Raw genomic sequence first — 19643 nt, 5'->3', positions numbered from 1 at the left:
CTTTTCCCAGCATGCACCATGCGATTGGCTCACCCTGGTGTAAAGTACAAAGTGTGGTAAGCATTCGGAGCGGGTGATTATTGATCAGATGCGGGGTTGCACTGCATTCGTCTCACCCCGTCTCTCTCTGTTTTTCTGTTTGTCTGCGACTCCTTCCCAATCCCTGCGGGAGTGCTGGGTTGTTTGTGTTTGTCTAATGAAGTGAGATGATTGTCTCTCAGTATGAAGTCACCCGAGACTGAAAGAAAGAAGCAGTGAGGTATGTGGAGTGATTGACAGATTGAGTGACTCAATGGCTGTTAATGAACACGCATCAATTTTGCTTAAAAAAAAACACAGATACCAGGAGAAAATGATCCAAAAGTAAAAGGCCAGAAGCATCACAGCTATAAACAATCTTGAGACACATGATTATGAGAAACAATTGATGAGGTCCTCTTAAAAAGTCTTGATGATGTCGTTTCTCTACTAGAACAGGTTTTCCTGCTTGAATGTTGATTATTCTCCTCATATTCTCCATTGTTGCGGCTCCTCTCTTCCCAGTCTGTCAGTAACGCTCTGTTTACTTCCTGTTTCTATGAATCACACTGCGCTCTGATTGGTCGGCTGGATCAGTGTGTTGTGATTGGTCGAGTGTGTTTGGGAAATTTCCCGCCCCTTACTATAACCGCCAGTTTAACACACTACTAACTAACTCACCCAGGCGCCGCCCCTTTATTCTGCGCATTAATTATTATAATGAGGAATATTGTGACGTGTTCCCGGACGAAACTCAAGACTACAATGGAGGCGTTTCAGGAGTTCAGATATAGAGAATAACTCTCTTTTTCATGCTTAAACAGCAACATTACACCCTAGAGAGAGATAAACATGGAAAAAAAGCTTAATAGGTCAATTTTAAAGATACTCTTTTTTATATATATACAGTATATATGTTTAGAAGAGACTAAGTCAAGCCCTTAAAAAATGACCCATGAAAACAGTTTTAACAGTGTTTCACTATCGGCTCAGAGACAAACAGCACTTACTAATAACAACCCACTATGGGCTGCGTCAGATCGATAAAGTGTGTGTGTGTGTGTGTACCTGTTAACAGCTATAGAGGGAGATGGAAAGTTTGTTCCAAATTGAATTATTAAAGATGGTTTGATGTTGTTAATCACAGTGACGGAGACGGAGAGGCCGTTTCAGGGACGTACCGAAAGCCCATGAGACCAAGAGAAAATGCTATTGATTTGCGGCGCGAGTCAATAACAAAGAGAATGTTTTCATTTTCCCTGTGAAACGTCAGATGTGGAAAAACTTTCATTTGTTTAGGTGAGATGTTGGATGTGTTTTGCGTGTGTTTGAGAACAAAAATGACCTTAAGTGTGTCAGGATTGTATTCCAGATGTCGATGTTTGGTTCATTTTAAAGGTTGTTGTGCTTCTGGTTACGTTGAAACAATCTGTTCTGTGAAAACTGCTGATAATGAGCCAGGGTTATTATTGTTTCATTAAAACTAAAGTTATTAAAAACATTTCTGTTAGCTGGAAAAAAAGCTGAAATAAAATAATATATACATGTTTGTTGAAAAATGGTTAATTAATTTACTGGGAATAAAAACTAAAGCTGAAATAAAAAAAATTTAATGAAACTTAAATAGGCTAATAAAATGCAATAAAAAACAAAATTACTGAAAATTAAACTAAAACATGTAAACGTATATTATATACATGATAATAGCTCGTTTAAAAGTAAAATAACACTGGCTTGAGTAATCAAGCTACAAAAAGACAATTACATTAGAATAAAAATAGTCCATGCAACTTATATTATTTAAAAAAAAAACATTAAACTAAATAAATGAAAAAGATTAAAAGAAAGAAAGAAATTGATTAAAACAGACAAATAAATAAATAACACAAATTCAATGTAAAAAATAAATAATAAAATAAAATAAATAAAAATAAAGGAATGATGAAAAACTTGATAAATCAAAAGATTAAAAGAAAGAAAGAAATGGATTAAAACAGACAAATAAATAAATAATAAAAATTAGATGTAAAAAATAAATATTAAAATAAAATGAATAAAAATAAAGGAATGATGAAAAATTTGATAAATCAAAAGATTAAAAGAAAGAAACAAATGGATTAAAACAGACAAATAAATAAATAATAAAAATTAGATGTAAAAAATAAATATTAAAATAAAATGAATAAAAATAAAGGAATGATGAAAAATTTGATAAATCAATAATTAAAAATACAAAGGAAATTGAAACATAAATGATAAAAATATAAATAAATAATAGAAATATTGTTCATATCTATAAATCACACAGTGTGTGGGTGTACATGAGATCATGATGATGGTGTCCATACGGGGGGTGTGTGTGTGTGCGGCGTCCGTAATCTCAGCGCTAATAGGTTTCCGAACACTAATGGCCGACGCAGTGTGCCAGAATAAGTGTTTAATAGGGGTGTTGTGGCCCGGCTGACTCACACACACTCACTCTGGGCTTTAGAGCTCGTCGGGTGGGAGCGTAATGCACATCTAATCTTAAGAGCCTGTAGTGAACACCGATAATAATAGAGACGATGCTCTAATGTTACGGCCCACGTTTATTTTTTATTGTCTCTTTCTTTTCGCACAAACCTCTCCGAGGCCCTCGAGTCATTACGCCTGTCAGCGTCAGACACCCAATTAAAGAGCCTGAGCACATGAGATAAAGGTCCGGCCAACACTCCAGGGAAATTATGGATTATACCCAATCACTTTGTGTGCTGCTGATCTAATGCGCTTTTATATCATCAATACCTGGAGCACGTAAACAAGTTATGATGGATCGATTGTGGCGAAAGGAAGAGGTCGGCCAAGTTTCTGTTGCCATTACCTCGGACACGGGAGGAGATGTTTGGAGTGGCTCTGCTACAGTTCAAAGTGGCCGTCAAGCTGCAGAACGATTATGAAATTACAATAAAGATTTAGGATCAGAAGGATTTTTATTCAAAACTGGGTCCAGGGATGCAAGAGAGGGGGAAAAAACATTACAATGAAGTGATATGAATAAGTGTTTGCCCCCATGCTAAAGTTGCCTAAAAAGAGGAATAAGAGAGATTGGCATGGTTTTACTTCAGTTAGCCTAATAGCTGGTTTGATTTGCATTGAAAGATGATCTTATGGAAAATACCCCATGCCAATCTCTAGGTGTGGTGAAGGTGTGTGATGATGTGGGGATATTTTAACTCCAAAGGCCAAGGAAACTTTATCAGGATGCATATTATCCTGGATCCATGAAATAACCGGCTTTTAAACATAAAAATCTGCCTGACTCTATGGGAATTTAACATAGGGGTGTCCTGACGTATGCACCCTGTATTTTAAGGAAAAACATTTATTTATTTATGATACATTATTCATTCACAAAGAAAATTGGTGTCCTTAAAGGTTGGAGTTTTCCTCATTTTTCTAATTAAGGCATTAAGATCAACATCGAAAAGATGATTTTTTATTCCTCTTTTTAGGCAACTTTAGCATGGGGGCAAACACTTATTCATACCACTGTAAAATAAATAATTTTGACTAAAACAAATAGGCACGGCTGTGTTTGACCCCCTTTGGTCTGCCTTAATTGTACGTGGCATTGATTCAACAAGGTGCTGAAAGCATTCTTTAGAAATGTTGGCCCATATTGATAGGATAGCATCTCGCAGTTGATGGAGATTTGTGGGATGAAGCTCCCGTTCCACCACATCCCAAAGATGCTCTATTGGGTTGAGATCTGGTGACTGTGACGGCCATTTTAGTACAGTCAACTCATTGACATGTTCAAGAAACCAATTTGCAATGATTGGAGCTTTGTGACATGGTGCATTATCCTGCTGGAAGTAGCCATCAGAGGATGGGGACATGGTGGCCATAAAGAGATGGACATGGTCAGAAACAATGCTCAGGTAGGCCGTGGAGTTTAAACGATGCCCAATTGGCACTAAAGTGTGCCAAGAAAACATCCCCCACACCATTACACCACCACCACCAGCCTGCACAGTGGGAACAAGGCATGATGGATCCATGTTCTCATTCTGTTTACGCCTCAACCATCTGAATGTCTCAACAGAAATCCAGACTCATCAGACCAGGCAACATTTCTCCAGTCTTCAACTGTCCAGTTTTGGTGAGCTCTTGCAAATTGTAGCCTCTTTTTCCTATTTGTAGTGGAGATGAGTGGTACCCGGGGGGGTCTTCTGCTGTTGTAGCCCATCCGCCTCAAGGTTGTGTGTGTTGTCTGCATACCTCGGTTGTAACGAGTGGTTATTTCAGTCAAAGTGTCTCTTCTATCAGCTTGAATCAGTCGGCCCATTCTCCTCTGACCGCTCGCATCAACAAGGCGTTTTCGCCCACAGGACTGCGGCATACTGGATGATTTTCCCTTTTCACTCCATTCCTTGTAAACCCTAGAAATGGTTGTGTGTGAAAATCCCAGTAACTGAGCAGATACTCAGACCACGCTCAAAATTGCTTAAATCCCCTTTCTTTCCCATTCTGACATTCAGTTTCTTTGAAAGTCCTACAAGATTCTGCTCTAGAAGGACCATAGCATTAGCATAGATTTTAGCAAATAATTCCACAAAGTGATTGCGAACTATGTGTGCATGTTGTGCATGAGTCGTATGGACTATACTCTCATTTTGAGAGTAAATACCTTCCATTTCTTCGACAGAAAATTGAAAGTCAGGTTTAGAAGGAAACGAGCAAATGATGACTGAACATTCGAACGAACATGTTTGGGTCCCTCACGTGGCTATTAATGAGCGGGTTTAAAAAGTGGTGAGACGGATGGTATCACTAATCTGAAAGATTATAAGATCGGGATTAAAGTCGAGCTGTCTTGGCTGATATCTCCCCAAACAGACGAGACAGACGCCGGAATTTGTCAACCGGGGAAGAGAGGGGTTTAGGAAAGATTATCGGGGACACGTCCACCTACAACACACGACTGTAGTCGTTCACCAACAAACGCTGGCCTGTAAATAAAGCACCTTAAGTGTTATTTTCCCTTTAAGGGTTAGTTCACTAACTAGGTCATTAATGAGTCTCCCTCAGACCTCCGTTCATCTTCGGGACACAGTTCAAGATATTTTAGATTTAGTCTGAGAGTCCTTTGTAAATGTGTGTACGGTATACTGTCCTTGTCCACAAAGGAAATAAAGACAACATCAAAGTAGTCATGTGACATCAGTGGGTTAATTACAATGTTTTGAAGCATCGAAAATACATTTTGGTCCAAAAATGACAAAAACTCTGACTTTATTCAGCATTGTGTTGTCTTCTGGTTCTACCGTACCGCACACACATGTTCAATGGAGGGACAGAAAGCTCTCGGACTAAATCTAAAATATCTTAAACTGTGCTCTGAAGGTCTGACGGGCTTGGGACGACATGAGGGAGAGTCATTAATGACATCATTTTCATTTTTGGGAGAACAAACCCTTTAAGCACACGAGATGAATCGAGGGGTCATCAGAGCCTCCCACAGTTACGCCTGTTTTCTCTGCACACCTCTCTCTCAATCTCGCCGTTTTTAGACTTCTGATATGCAGCTGAAGTTAGAAGAACCTGCTGTGGGATAAAAACAATGACCTCGGCTTCACTGCGAGTGTGTTTGTGTGCGCGTTCAAAGCCCGCTGCCCCACGGAGAGGGATGATCTTTAAAGAGCCCACCCACTCTTTCTCTCCCTTTATGTCGCTCGCTTTCTTCTTCACACTTTCTCCAAGTGCTGACCAAAAATAACGTAACTCCTCCGTTAGTATGAAGCTGACTGTGAGAGTCCACCATCCCAAACAGTAGCAGGATATAAAACTTACTAAATGAAACTATGGACATATATATATATTAGGGCTGTGCAATGATTAATCGCATCCAAAATAAAAGTAAAAAAAAATGTGTATAACACACTCATGTATACGTTTAAGAAAAATTTGCTGCGGGTATTTCTATGCTATTTGTGCTGAAGCAGTATGTCATAGCAGATCTATACCAAATACATTAGCATTGTCATATCCATTACCATCCTATACATTTTTGAAGAGTTATCAAAAATGGTAATACAATGTTTTGTGCACAGATAGCGTTCTCCAAGTACTATTTACATTTATGCATTTATTCAAAGCGTCTTACATTGCATTTCAAGGTGACAGAATTATGTAAATGTAATGCCATACTGATTATTATCTCGGTATTATAGACTCTGAGATCGTTGAATTGCTAGTTGAGCTTAATAAAATTCTACCTGTGAGGAACTCTTACAATGTTTCTGAGTGCAATCAAACATAAAAATATGAGTTAGGTGAGCTCTGACGTCTGGAGGTGTGTGTGTGTACCTGGTATTCCCTAAGTTATGGGAACCAAATCTCTCAAGGATATTTACGAGTTAATTTTGACCTCATGACATTCTTTTGGACAGTATAAAAATAATTATGTCTATGGGAAATCCTCATAAAACATCAAAACCTGTGTGTGTGTGTTGGAAACAGCCTGACAAGCTCAATAAACATTGATAAGGACCGCATTTTTCATCTGAATTTCAGAAATTGTGTGTTTTTTTTTTCATACTTTTTTTCTTCATAGATTGTGGGGTTTGTAATGAACGGCCGATTGTTTCTGCTTGATTTAAGGAAGCTGTCTAAGAGGCCTCAGGGTTTAGCCTTAAAACCCTTGCCTTCAGCGTTGCTATGGATATAGAGTATGTTAAAAATGGCCAGGCGATTCTTTCCTCTGCCATTGGGGATTTATTACGCCTGCAGGGGGCGCTGTGTCACCAACACCACTGGATCATCATGCCAGTTGTTTAAAACAATAGCAGTGCAAAATAATGATAAATACATCAAATATCGTGGCATGTCTTTGTAGCCAATGAGTGAATGGTTGTGAAGTTTTCTCTAACAAATGAAACACTAAAGTAAATCAGCCAGGTGTAATTTTGACCTAAAACAGGTGTAAACACTGATCTAGTGTAGGTGTAAGTTCGACTAAATTGGACTTTGTAAGTTTACTTCTCGCTTTGTTCTCAATTAACTGATAAACACCACAGGGATGGGCATGAATCATTTTACATAACCAGGATAAAACTTTAAAATGCCCTGAAAGAGTTTGTGTTTTAAGTATGAAGAGGTGAGGGATGTGGGTGGGGGTGTTAATGATGAAGCCGTTGCTCTATTTTGGATGTAATTGCTTTGTTCACGCACCTGCTTCCAAATGCACCATCTGTCATCAGCCCGAGAAAAACTCACAAGACAATCCAATATGTAACGTTTGAGATACAGAGATGCCCAAGATTTCGCTGCTAAAGGACGTTATCTAAGTCAAAGAGAAGTTTTCGTTGTGTTGGCGTCAGTAGATGAAAAACAAAAATACTTCCTGTTGTTTTTAAAATATATCATGTGCAGCATGAAATGCAACATTGTTAGAAATCATTGAATTCAATATTGTTCTCTCAGCATATTCAATTCACATTAATTGTGTGCTTTTCACAATACACATCGTCATTAAATATATAACCGAGGATCATTTTATTCATTAAAGTCGAAAATAATTCCACGTTTTCTAATAATATTACCAAAATAGCAGCGGGCCTAAAAGAGAGCCTTGCTGCACTCCATAATTTACTGATGTTCAATTGGATAATTCCCCATTTAAACGAACAAAATGGTAGCCGTCTGATAGGTGCGATCTAAACAACCTTAACGCTTGTCCCGAAAAACTAGTGTAATTTTGATTAATAGTGTATATAGTGATCTATAGTGTCAAACACAGCACTAAGATCAAGTAAAACTAGTATTGAGATGCAGCCCTGGTCTAAAGCTAGTTGTAAGTCATTTGTAATATTAACAAGCCCTGGTCCTGTGCTATGATGGGGTCCAAATCTTGAATCCAAATATTTTGCAGGACTGAGCAGAGTTGAGCAGATCAAGTAGGTATTGGTTCTAATGAACATATTGTTGGTTTAGATGTAATGTAGGGCCCTATAAAATCTGTTTTATTTATTTATTTATTTTTTTAATTTTTGCAAATTCCGTTTTTTCTGTTTTAATTTTTGGGAATTCAGTTTTTTTTAACCCTTTACTGTTATTTTAGTTGTAAAAAGAGCTTTTAATGTTGCTTTTAATGTTAATGATTAAAATGTACACAAATAAAATAGGCATTTACTCTTAAAATGACAAATACTGCATGATGCAACATAACACTGCACTCTAAGTACTCCAAGTAACAACAAAATATGGTTATGAGCTTTAAACTGTCCTGTAAAAATAATTATATTAGTTTTATATAAGTTAAAATAAAAGTCACACTCTAGCTGTGCCGTAATGTGCATACTATCCATCCTAAATAGTATGTGACATTAGTAACTGTATTTCGGGCATAGTATGCACATTGGGACGCACTGTCGAGCGCTCTCTCTCGCGCGCACTGTTGAGCGTGCTGTCTCGTCTCTCTCGCGCGCTCTCGACTCGGACACACACACTCGGTCCGGCACCTCATAGACAGACGTGTACGGAGGGGACTTTGTGTGTGTGTGCGTGTGTGACGAGTTTCTTAACTTTTTCGCCGACGAAAGCAGAGCCGTGGAGAGCCGCTTCGCCATGCTTTCAGTGGAAACGCGGCTGTTGTTTTGATGCCTTCATGAGCTGAAATGACGGGAGGGGTTGTGTCGCACAGATTTGCTTCATTTCCCCAGACATACGTTCTTTTCCCACACAAAAACTGAATTTCATTCCAAATATGTAAAATTCCGCGAAATTCCGCGTTAATACTAGATTCCGCGTTAATTGGTTAATTGCCGCGTTTTCAGCAACTAGAGCGTCAATCAGAAAGTTGAAAGTAGCTCAACTTTATGGTAATGAGCTTTGACGCGGTTCAATGGCAATGGGCTCTATGCACGGCGTTATTTCCGGTGAAGCATTAGGGATGCTCGATAACTTCCGCCGATCATAGAGTCCAATGCAATACCGAGAATTTATATTGAATTTTATACTTCATGGTTATACTAATGAAACGTTAGTCACAAAAACAGATAAAACAGACAACCCTCGTTGTGTTTATGCTTCTTTTTAAAATTATATTAAATAAACATAACTATATATAAAATTACATCTAAACGTATGTACGTTTCGTTTCAAAGACGGGAGGACAGTAAATATTGAAGACTCTGCCATAATCCCGTTTTCTCCGGTTTTCCTCCGCTTTAATCTACACAACCGGAAATGGACGAGCATCCTTACGTCAAATGCGGAACTTATGCGTGCATATAGCCCATACGCCAGCAACCAGTCGGAACATAGACGTCCTTCGCGCTGGGGGAAACATACGATGCAAACTTTCGTTCCTAGCAAAACATTAGTTGTGAGAAAATACAATACAGAGGCACCAAACACGACAACTTCGCCATGATCCATAATGATGCAGTGATACACATTTGAGGATGAGCGTAACTTTTATTGGATAGTAACTATTTACGAATGCTCGTTTTAAGCGGGAATGCTTACGGTAACATTGATTTGACCAAATTGCACTAGATGCAAATAATAATAATTGCTAATTATTTTTTTTTTTCGACCAAATGTGACCAAAACTTGTAAAAAATGCTGTCATTATAAAAGGTTTCTAGTGTCAATGTATTGTTAGTTTTTTCTGTTTACATTTCATGTTCGGACACTTCTCTTCTCCCATGATCGAACTGCTACGTCAGAGTGGCCAAAGCGTCAACAAGCTTCGCCTTACTTTTTGACAAGTGTCCATAACAGGGCGGCCAGAGCTTCTTTGCAGCTCAAGTCAGCAGTGGTGTGTAGGTACTCCTGTCTTACTCCTTCTTCAGTGGAAAAGAAATGAAGGTATTTGAGGAAAACACTCCAGGGTTTCTCCATATAGTGTCTTCAGTGGGGTCAAAGTGGACTAACAACGGGTTGAAGGTCTAGATGTGCAGACTGATCTCATGAAGTAGCGTGTGTCTGACACGGCAATTCGTATTTCCATTTTTGGCGTGGCATCAAGACGCATAATCGCTTTTCAGCGTGTTTATGAACGCCGTTGACTTAACGTTATTACTGTATATATAAATATATGACTTACCTCAACCCGTCACTGGGGTTAATGGCATTTATGACTGTTCCCTTACCATCCTAGGAAAGAAAAGGATCGCTACCCAGATGTAGATCTACATTTTGCTTCATTTCGCGCGGACATTTGACGGCGTGTACAGACACGCGAAATCACTTGGACGTTAATAACGTAGACATACGCGCGGAGCTCAAAATGCGTAGAGATAACACGCCACTTGACTCGAAAGTGGCGTGTATGTTTACGCAAAAGTCATGATGTCATGTTGAGATGTGAGTTTCAGTGCAGCTTCAAAGTCTCGACACGATCCAGCCGACGAATAAGAGTCTGATCTAGACAAAACCAGTGGCCATTTTCTTAAATTTATATACTTTTTAACCACAAATGCTAATCTTGCACTAGCTCTGGAATGCGCCACACATTACGTAATCACGTTGAAACTGCAATTTTGGATCTTCAACCCGTTGGACCCCATTGAAGTCCATTATATGGAGAAAATACTGTAATGTTTTCCTCAAAAACCTTAATTTCTTTTCGACTGAGGAAAGAAAGACATGGACATCTTGGATGACGTGGGTGTGAGTAAATTATTCTAATTCTGAAGTGAACCACTCCTTTAACACTTTCTGTCCTATCGCTATAAATACTGCAATTGCTCTTGTTCATATATGCTGCAAACAAACATAAAAGTGTAAGTTGGAGCACGTCCTGTGTGTGTGTGTGTGTGTTTCAGGGGTTGATGGAGGTGAGGCGGTGCTTTCTGAAATATTCTGAAAGATGTTTGTGCTAATACTCCGTCACCTGCGCTTAACTTTTCTCTGGAGCGAAATTCATGGAAAGACGCGAATGTCAAAAAGTCGATTTGCAACACATCCCATTTATTTTTCATTTGAGAGGGTTTTGCTATGAGCTCTGCGTGTGCGTGTGTGTGTGTGAAAGTGATTTGGGATTACAGGTGCCTGGCAGGTTTATCGGAGACCCGGCGGCTTTATCCAGGGCACTTCCATCTGTCTGAGTGTGTGTAAGTCTCCAGGCTTAGTGTCGCTCTGCGTGGGTTTCTCTCATGAATCTGCTTGTTTGATTTGTGTCTGGTGGCGTGTGTTTACTGAGATCACGCTCTGACCACAGTACAGCAAAACAAGGGAATCTCGTCTAGATTCATTAGTGGTGCCCGCGTGCTGCATTCGGGTCAGGGATCTGAACACACTCGTAACCGGATGTGTGTGTGTTCTTCAGACATGAATGAATCCTCAAATCGTCTCGTTGAGGAGAGCTGTGCTGGTACTTTACTAAGTGATCAGATATTATTATACTATTATCCTGCCCGACCACCTAGCAACTGCCTAGAACACCTTAGCAACCACATAACAATGCCCTAGCGACCAACTAGAATACTTTAGCCCATCACAAACCAACATGCTAGCATCATAAAGGCGAGTTTTGCACTCAAACACACTTCAGTAAATCTAGTGTATTGCGTTGAGCGGTGTAATGGGATAATATCAGTTATCCGAGGAAGAATAAACCGTAATTTTAGTAATTCACAGAGAATGAAATGATGAAATCTTGGTGTGATTCATGTTAAAGCAGCTGTCCTGTGGCTCGCACTGCCTGTCTGCTTGTCTGTCTATGGTTGTTTAATATTTATTGTGTTATGTTTATAGATTCACACCAAACTGAATTTCAGCCCAGTAAATCTCGCAGCACGTCTGTGCTTCTTAAACTTATAATTGTCACTAAGTAAAGCAGATGAACGCAAGCAGAAATTCACAGACGCGCCTCAATGTTGTGATATGCGCTGTCAATTTTCTGGTTCTCTGAATTAAGATGACTTGGTGACAGGTTCTTGTGTTAACAGCAGAAAAAACAATGTAGTTATGTAATATAATATAGCTTATAACTAATTACCAGTGTGTTTGCTTTGAGTACAGACACCGCTAAGAAAAATATTTTAAGAACGTTTTGCTAACGTTTCCGTTAAGTTATGACAACAGTATTTATGAAGGTTCTCTGAATTTCCTTTATGTTTAAAAAAAAGAAATTCTTGGTTATACAAACGCTAAGGGAACATTCCATTTTATCTTTAAACATTTGAAAACGGAATGGCAGTTTCTTTGGAACTGTTTCTTAAGGGAACATTCCATTTCATCATCCTTCAAACATTAATGGAACGTTACATTTGAATGTACTCTGAACGTTCTAAAACAAGTAGGAACATTTAAAAAATATTAGACGAACATCCAACTAAAGCTTTTCAGAAATAAAAAGTACCATAAACCAATATGGACAAACTCGTCTAAACGTTCTGCGTCCATCCCTACCTATGTACTTGAACAACTAAATTTGTAATTAATGCCTTTCCAAATAAAATGTATATATATTTAACAATGTATAAGTAGAGCTAACGTTTTCAGAACAGTAATAAAGACCAAATAACTTACTATAAGAACGTATCTGAGAATGTATAAGAAGAACAGTATCGACTGACTGACACCACTCTCTGTTTTCCCAGTCTAAAGATCATATTTCATTCGTCTTTCATCTGCTTTCTTTAGAACGTCTTGTGGTTTTTCCACTAAGCTGCACCCCCTGATCACTGAAACAAACAGATAAAACCATACAAATCTGGGTTTGGGTCTGAGTCAGAGTCACTGGATCAAGCATGAAGCTTTTCCGACTCAGTGTGGATAAAACCCGTCAATCATAGCACACGGAAAACACACCGTCACGCAGAACAGCAGTCCAGAAGATTTACACTATTTATATATATATATATATATATATAAGTCATATGATAGCTTTGTGTGAGGATCAGAGCTACATTTTGGTAGAGCTTTTGGCAACTGGTTACATCCAATTTCATTCTATGGAAAAGTAACTTGCACAGAAATGACATGTTTTGTGTGACATAAAGGTGAGTTGATGATAACAGTGTTTGGTTTTTTTGTGTGAACCGGCCCTTTAAGAGCCAATGCACCAGGCTTACAGAAATCAGTCAATTGCGAACGAACGAGTACAGTGTCATTTTGTGTGTGTGTGTGTGTGTGTGTGTGTGTGCACGTTTCACTCTGATGGATCACGTTGTCACTCTCCCTCTTGCTTTTACACTGATCAATGAGCTAATGGAGTGTTAGAGTGGGATAACAGCTTTACCTCAGTGCACACACACACACACACACACACACACACACAGCCGACCCCCCTCAGGTCTTCATTCTGTAGGGGTTTGTGAGAAAGCACGAGTCATTTGTCATGTGACGCTAGTGGACTTCCTTTAGGGTCTGCAGAGGTTAAACGTGAAGATTCATGATGTCTATCTAGCAGGATGGGGAAAAATTCAGACTTGAAGAGTTAATTCATGAGTTGAAAGTTGACTCGAAGAGGAATTAAGCGTTATGAATACTTATGTTATGTTACTTACGTTATGTTATTAGCCGCGATACAATGTCCCATTCATTCAAATGAAACAGGATGACTAATCGATTCTTGAGATTTAAGAATCGATATCGGTTCGTAAAAATGAGAATCGATTAATATCGAGAAATCGATATTTATTACCCAGCCCTACATGGCACCCTTTCGCGTCAATATAACACGCTTCGGTTATGGGCAGGTTTAGGTCTGGGGTAGTGTTAGGGTTAGACCACTAGGAGGCGCCTTCTGGATGTAATTGCTGAAAGTGAATTTCATATTGATGCTAAAGGGTGCCACGTGCGTTGGATGTAGACGCCATTTCAAAAGGGTCACCTATATGACGCCTTGGGACGAGACCGGGCTGCTAGTCTGCTATCAGTCGCTCATGCCTCTGTTAATGAGCTCTTTGAATTAGCAAAAGAGGTTTGGAATGAGATGCCCTACACACAAGAGTGTCTTAAGGACAAAAACCTGACAAATGTCAAGAAATACATCAGTCGAATTATAGAAAAATAGTGCACACACATGCATTATTTTAATAATTCATCAGCCCGCCGTCAATTATTCCTTACGCAAATCATACTAATAAATGAAATGCATCATTAAAACAGCAGTTTCTTTTAATGAATAGAGTTTTAATTCTACTTCCCTAACTGTAAATGCTAATCTCGTTTGCTAAATCAGTTCGGTTGACATTCGGGTATTGAACTGGACTCCACAAGACACCTAACCCTGCTGTCTAGTCCTCACATCTCGATGCCCCTGTCACTTCACTCGCGGCTAATCCTCTCTCTTATCCAGTATCACAAAAATCACTTGCAGTGTTGCTAATCAGGGTTTGGAGGGCAGATTACGTCTGAACGATCCGGAGCGATTTATATGTCAGGACTCATGAGTGTTTGATTGGCAGGTTTTTGCCCATCTGACTGAAATCACGGTTATTATGTGGCGCTGACGATTTCACAGTCTGACTGATGTGGAACAGCTCAGGTGTGTGTGAGAGACACGTCCACTGTGATTAACACACTGATAGAGACAGAAACGATGGGACGAATCTCGCAGAAACATCACCGGGCCTCGTTTTTGTTTCAATTCTGATATCAGCACATTTTCTTTCTAAATTATAATTGCTATTATAATGTATCAGGGTGGTTTACTTTTGCATCTAACTCCCATAATTCTGGTGATTTTCACTGTATTACTTTACAATACGGTTCATTAGTTAACATTTGTTAATACTTTAGTGTTTGTTAATAAAATACAGCTGTTTGTTCATGTTAGTTCACTGTGCATTAACAAATACAACCTTTGATTTTAATAATATATTAGTACATTTTTAATTAATATTAACTAAGATAAATACATTTTGAAGAAGTGTTGTTCATTAGTTCATGTTAATTAAGGTATTTAACCAATGAACATTATTGTAAAGTTTTATTAGTTTCTCATTACTGTAAAACAATATTTTTAATTGAAATCTGCATAACAACACATTACATATAGCATGATGTATAAATACTTTCATGTTTAAAAACAAAGTCACAACACGCATTCACCTCACTCTAAAAAATGTTAACCCATGATTGGGTAAATATGAACAAATCCAAGCCTTGGTTTAATTTTTTTAAATTGCATTTTTAAACTCAATGATTGGGTTTGTCCATATATGACCCAACAACCCAGCATTTTTTCGGGTGCTGGGGTCAGTTGCATAAACTAATTCACCTTAAGACTGTGTTTTAAGAACTAGTTTGACCAACTAGCAGTGAGACCAGATGTCAGTCTTATATTTCGATTGAAATGAGACTGCCTTTTGATGACTGACTTTAAAAATGTTAGAACCAGAAAAATTAGATGGCTAACTTTCAAGACTATAGTCTAAGAAGTTTATGAAACTGATGAGCGAAAGTGACTGAGCAACTTGTACACGAGGCAGAACTGGGGAATGCTTATGGGCACAGCAGGAAATCAGCCAACCAGAAATAGGAAGAGAAAGGAGAGAGAGAGAGAGAGAGAGAGAGAGAGAGAGAGAGAGGCTCATAAGTAATTGAAATGGAGGTGATGTCGCCGATGGGCTGCACTGCTACTGTAACTGAAGTGCAGTCGAGCGTTCGGGATAAAATTGCTTTCTAATTATTCAACCCACCTTTACTTTCCCTCCTGAGAGACGGAGAGAGAGAGACTGAAAGAAAGAGGATAGTCTTTGGGTGTATGATAATGAAGCACTTGCATGTAGAGATATTTGTGTGTTTTTTTGTATTATGAGCCATAGCTTTAAAGGTGCAGTGTGTAATATTTAGGAGGATCTGTTGACAAATGCAATATCATAAACATAACTATGTTTTCAGTGGTGTAAGACCTTACATAATGAACCATAATGTTTTATTTACTTTAGAACCGCTGGTCCGCTTATATCGACATGTTTCTACGGTGGCCCTAAATGGACAAACTTCATGGTATGAAGCTGCTGAAGTCAGCGAATAAAACACTGACACGATGAACAAGTAACAATAATATATCGTTTTACTGGATAATTAAGTAAACAGAATTAATTTATTTATCTTTGTAAAGAAACCTCATTGCTTAACTGGCTACTCTGCTGTCTCAGACGACGACATCACTTCCTGTCTGCCACCGCACGACATCACTTCCTGTCGGTTACTTCTGTTGGTTGCAATTCACAACCTCACCACTAGATGTCACTAAAAATCCCACACTGCACACTTTAATGTGCATTTATCTTTCCCCCAGAATGCAGCAGCAGTGGGTCTGTGTGGCTTTGCTCGCCCTCCTGACTGTCACGACGACACTGGCAGATGGTGGGAAAACAGAGAAACAAGGTAACAGAACATCACCACACACTGCTTTATATCACCACACACTGCTCTGTGTCATTAATGTTACGACCCTGCACTGTTTTTACAAGTCTGGGGAATTACAAGAGGAACATTAGGCCACCCTTAAACAAATGTCACCATTAAAATACTGGAAGAGTGAATAACAACATGTGAACATATTTATTATGTGCAATGATTGGCCAAAAAGACATATATATATATATATATATATTAGGGCTGTCAGTTTAACGTGTTATTAACGGCATTAACGCAAACCCATTTTAACGGCGTTAATTTTTTTATCGCGCGATTAACGGTCTTTTTGTCCTAGCAAACTTTGTAGTTTTTTCACATGCTTTTGCAACAGTTCGCGGCATGTGTCCTCAATCCATTTCGGCGTCTCGCGCTCGTCATTCACTCAAAGCCGGCTCGCAAGCCCAAACGTGTGTTTGCAGTGTGCCTGTTGTTTTGTTTATGGTCTAGATCCGCTCGCGCTTTGGTCGAAGAAGCAACAAGACGTCCTCGCGCGGCGCAAGTCATTGAAATGAATGTGTTTCAGAGCGCAGCGCGGGGACGTTTTGTGCCGCACACACTCGTTTGGGCTTGCGAGCCGGCCAAATAGTAACGTTACGTTTTGAGTGGATGACGAGCCTGAGACGCCGAAATGGATGCCCTAAGATTATGAATAGAAAGTTTACTTTTAAAAAGTTGCCAAATTGTCCCATTGACAAGATCAAGTGATCTGTGTGTGTGGTCGTTGTGAACTGAGCGATCATCATCGCAGCACGTCTGAAACACCACTTGATGATGGCCAAGCAAACACACACACACACAGATGATGCGAATTCTCCACCCCCTCGTCAATATCAGGACCTCGTCAGTATTTCTTTCACTCTTTTATTGATAGACAGTGTTACATGGTGTGAGAGATTATTGATATATGTTAGTATGAAATTGAACACTATTCCAATGTTATTTTCAATAATAATAATAAAAAAAACATTTGCACTAAACAAGCCGATCCACTTTTCCATGTTGACAAGAGCGTTAAAATGAGAAAAAAATAATGTAACAAAAAGAAATCAAAAGACATTTAGAATAGATAGAAATGTGCGATTAATCGCGAGTTAACTATGACATTAATGCGATTAATCGCGATTAAATATTTTAATCGTTTGACAGCACTAATATATATATATAAATAAATAAGAACATAAATTAGGCAAATAATAATTATTTTCAATCAAATGAAAGAAGTCACAAAAACCAGCCGACTTATGATACACCAGACCTGGGGAGGAAAAAAGGAAAACTCGTACACACACACACACACACACACACACACACACACTTTCTCTCTCATCCGTACAGCTGAAACTGTGTGCGCACCCTCTCTGACAGGAAAGAAAGAGCGTAAATCTGACTGTGGCGAGTGGCAGTGGAGTGTGTGTGTGGCTAACGAGGGCGACTGTGGCCTGGGCACCAGAGAGGGCACTCGCACCGGCACCGACTGCAAGCAAACCATCAAAACACAGCGCTGCAAGATCCCCTGCAACTGGAAAAAGCAGTTTGGAGGTGAGAAGCCACACACACCCACAGGTGAAACACACACACACACACATACACACACAGGGCTCAGGGTAAATAAGCCTGTGTTTTGGAGTAACAAGATGGAGAATCTCGCAGAAATCTCTCGTCAGAAAAGACAGTGAGACCTAGACACAACCTGGCAGAATATATCAGTGTGTGTGTGTGTGTGTGTGTGTGAGAGAGCATATGCTACCTTCCCTCAGGATTTGTAGGTATACACAAACTATCAGCAAACCCTGAAACAGTGGGGTGTTTCTCTCGGAAATCTCTCTGTCAGACAGTCTCGCTCTGAAGAAACATCAGAAATCACAAACTTAATAAAACATGATCATCGAGTGATGAATCCCCTGTGTAGTTCAGCAGTCGTGTCAGTGTAGTTTAGTGTCCAAACGTCTCGTGCAGAATTTATTCTCCCGAGTTATAAGAGCTCTGTTTCGTTTCTGAGGGTCTTGATTCGGGGCCGCCGCCTGTAATTACATTCTCTCTGCCTTTAAATATGTCATTAGAGACGATTTTGTGCTCGATTGAAGCAGTTTAACCCTCGTCCACTCGAGAGATATCGCTTCGACACATGGACTGAAGGATGAAATGAGACGAGGAACGACAGCTTTACTTCAGGATCCGGATTTTACATTACAACACAACACACTAAATTGTTTATCGTATAAAATTGCGTTTCGATGGTCTCGAGCCAATAATTCACCTCGCAAAACGAACCGCGCTCGGCACAATCCTCGAAGTGAACCTGTATTTAATATAGTCTGTGTTGTTTTCTTTTGCCTTGTGAAGTTTGCAAACCCATTTTACTTCCATAATCGGATGTGTTTCCAAGTGAAACAAGAAAAAAGTGTGGTTTTAGGCTTTTGGGAGTTATTGCGTGGTGAAAAGTTCCTCTGTGTGACAGATGGTGGAGGAATAAAACTTTCAGACAAAAATGCACTGATGATTACACCGGGAACATGTTTTGAGACGATAAATGTAGCTTTTATGTTGATTGCATGCATGGTTTTGCATTTACAGTGTATTTTATAATGCAGATTCGGTAACACTTTACTATGCGGTTAATTAGTTAACATTAGTTCATGTATTAACTAGCAATGAGCAATACAGTCGTTACAGTATTTGTTAAAGCGACACTCCACCTCTGGAAAGATGAATGGGTCATTTATGTAGAAGAAATGTGAAATTATTTTTGAATTTGGAGCTTTCTAGACTGAGAAAAGCCAGAAAATGTGTTTTTGGCTGATGTGGATGAAAGACTACAACTCCCAGAATGCACTTGCTTTGCTGCCCTAGGAGGCCACGCCTACCGGTGACAGAGCGCAGTCGTTAAACAACAAGTCTAGGCTTCTAGTGAGTCTCCGTGATGAGTCTGCCCGAAAATGTGTTTCGAGATCGCCGCCATGACACAAAAATGATGATTTTAGACCAAAAATACACGAATCTCTCGTCTCTGGGGGATATGAGGGAGGAGAGCACGCTAATTTGAAAACACTACAGGCTTTCTACTCATACAAAGCTCAATGCTAAATCCTGAAGTATACCTCTAATGTTAGTTAATTAAAATACAGCTGTTCATTTTTAGTTCACAGTGCATTAACTAATGTTAGCAATAAATGTCAATGTATCTAAATGTTCGTAATAGTCCTGTGTTGTATTTACTTTATTTATGAATTTCTATTATGATCTTGTTTGTTTTAAAG

General features: G+C 39.1%; 1 protein-coding gene across 6 annotated transcripts in view; it reads left to right on the top strand.

Annotated features, from left to right (window-relative positions):
• Nucleotides 1-19643, top strand: part of ptn (pleiotrophin) — a 67165-nt gene that overhangs the window by 39001 nt on the left and 8521 nt on the right. For 3 of the 6 annotated variants that reach the window (XM_089126602.1, XM_089126601.1, XM_089126603.1), the window contains 2 exons: nt 16265-16353; nt 17722-17925. In XM_089126602.1, the coding sequence (XP_088982728.1) occupies nt 16265-16353; nt 17722-17925 (293 nt within the window). Of the gene's footprint in view, nt 1-102; nt 260-16264; nt 16354-17721; nt 17926-19643 lie in introns of those variants that run through there. The other 3 variants (XM_089126605.1, XM_039660624.2, XM_089126604.1) reach the window with 2 other exon arrangements.

The sequence above is a fragment of the Pimephales promelas genome, chromosome 24, assembly GCF_988280905.1.
Source record: "Pimephales promelas chromosome 24, fPimPro1.hap1.1, whole genome shotgun sequence".
Taxonomy (NCBI): domain Eukaryota; kingdom Metazoa; phylum Chordata; class Actinopteri; order Cypriniformes; family Leuciscidae; genus Pimephales; species Pimephales promelas.
This window is presented reverse-complemented; position numbering and strand designations above follow the sequence as displayed.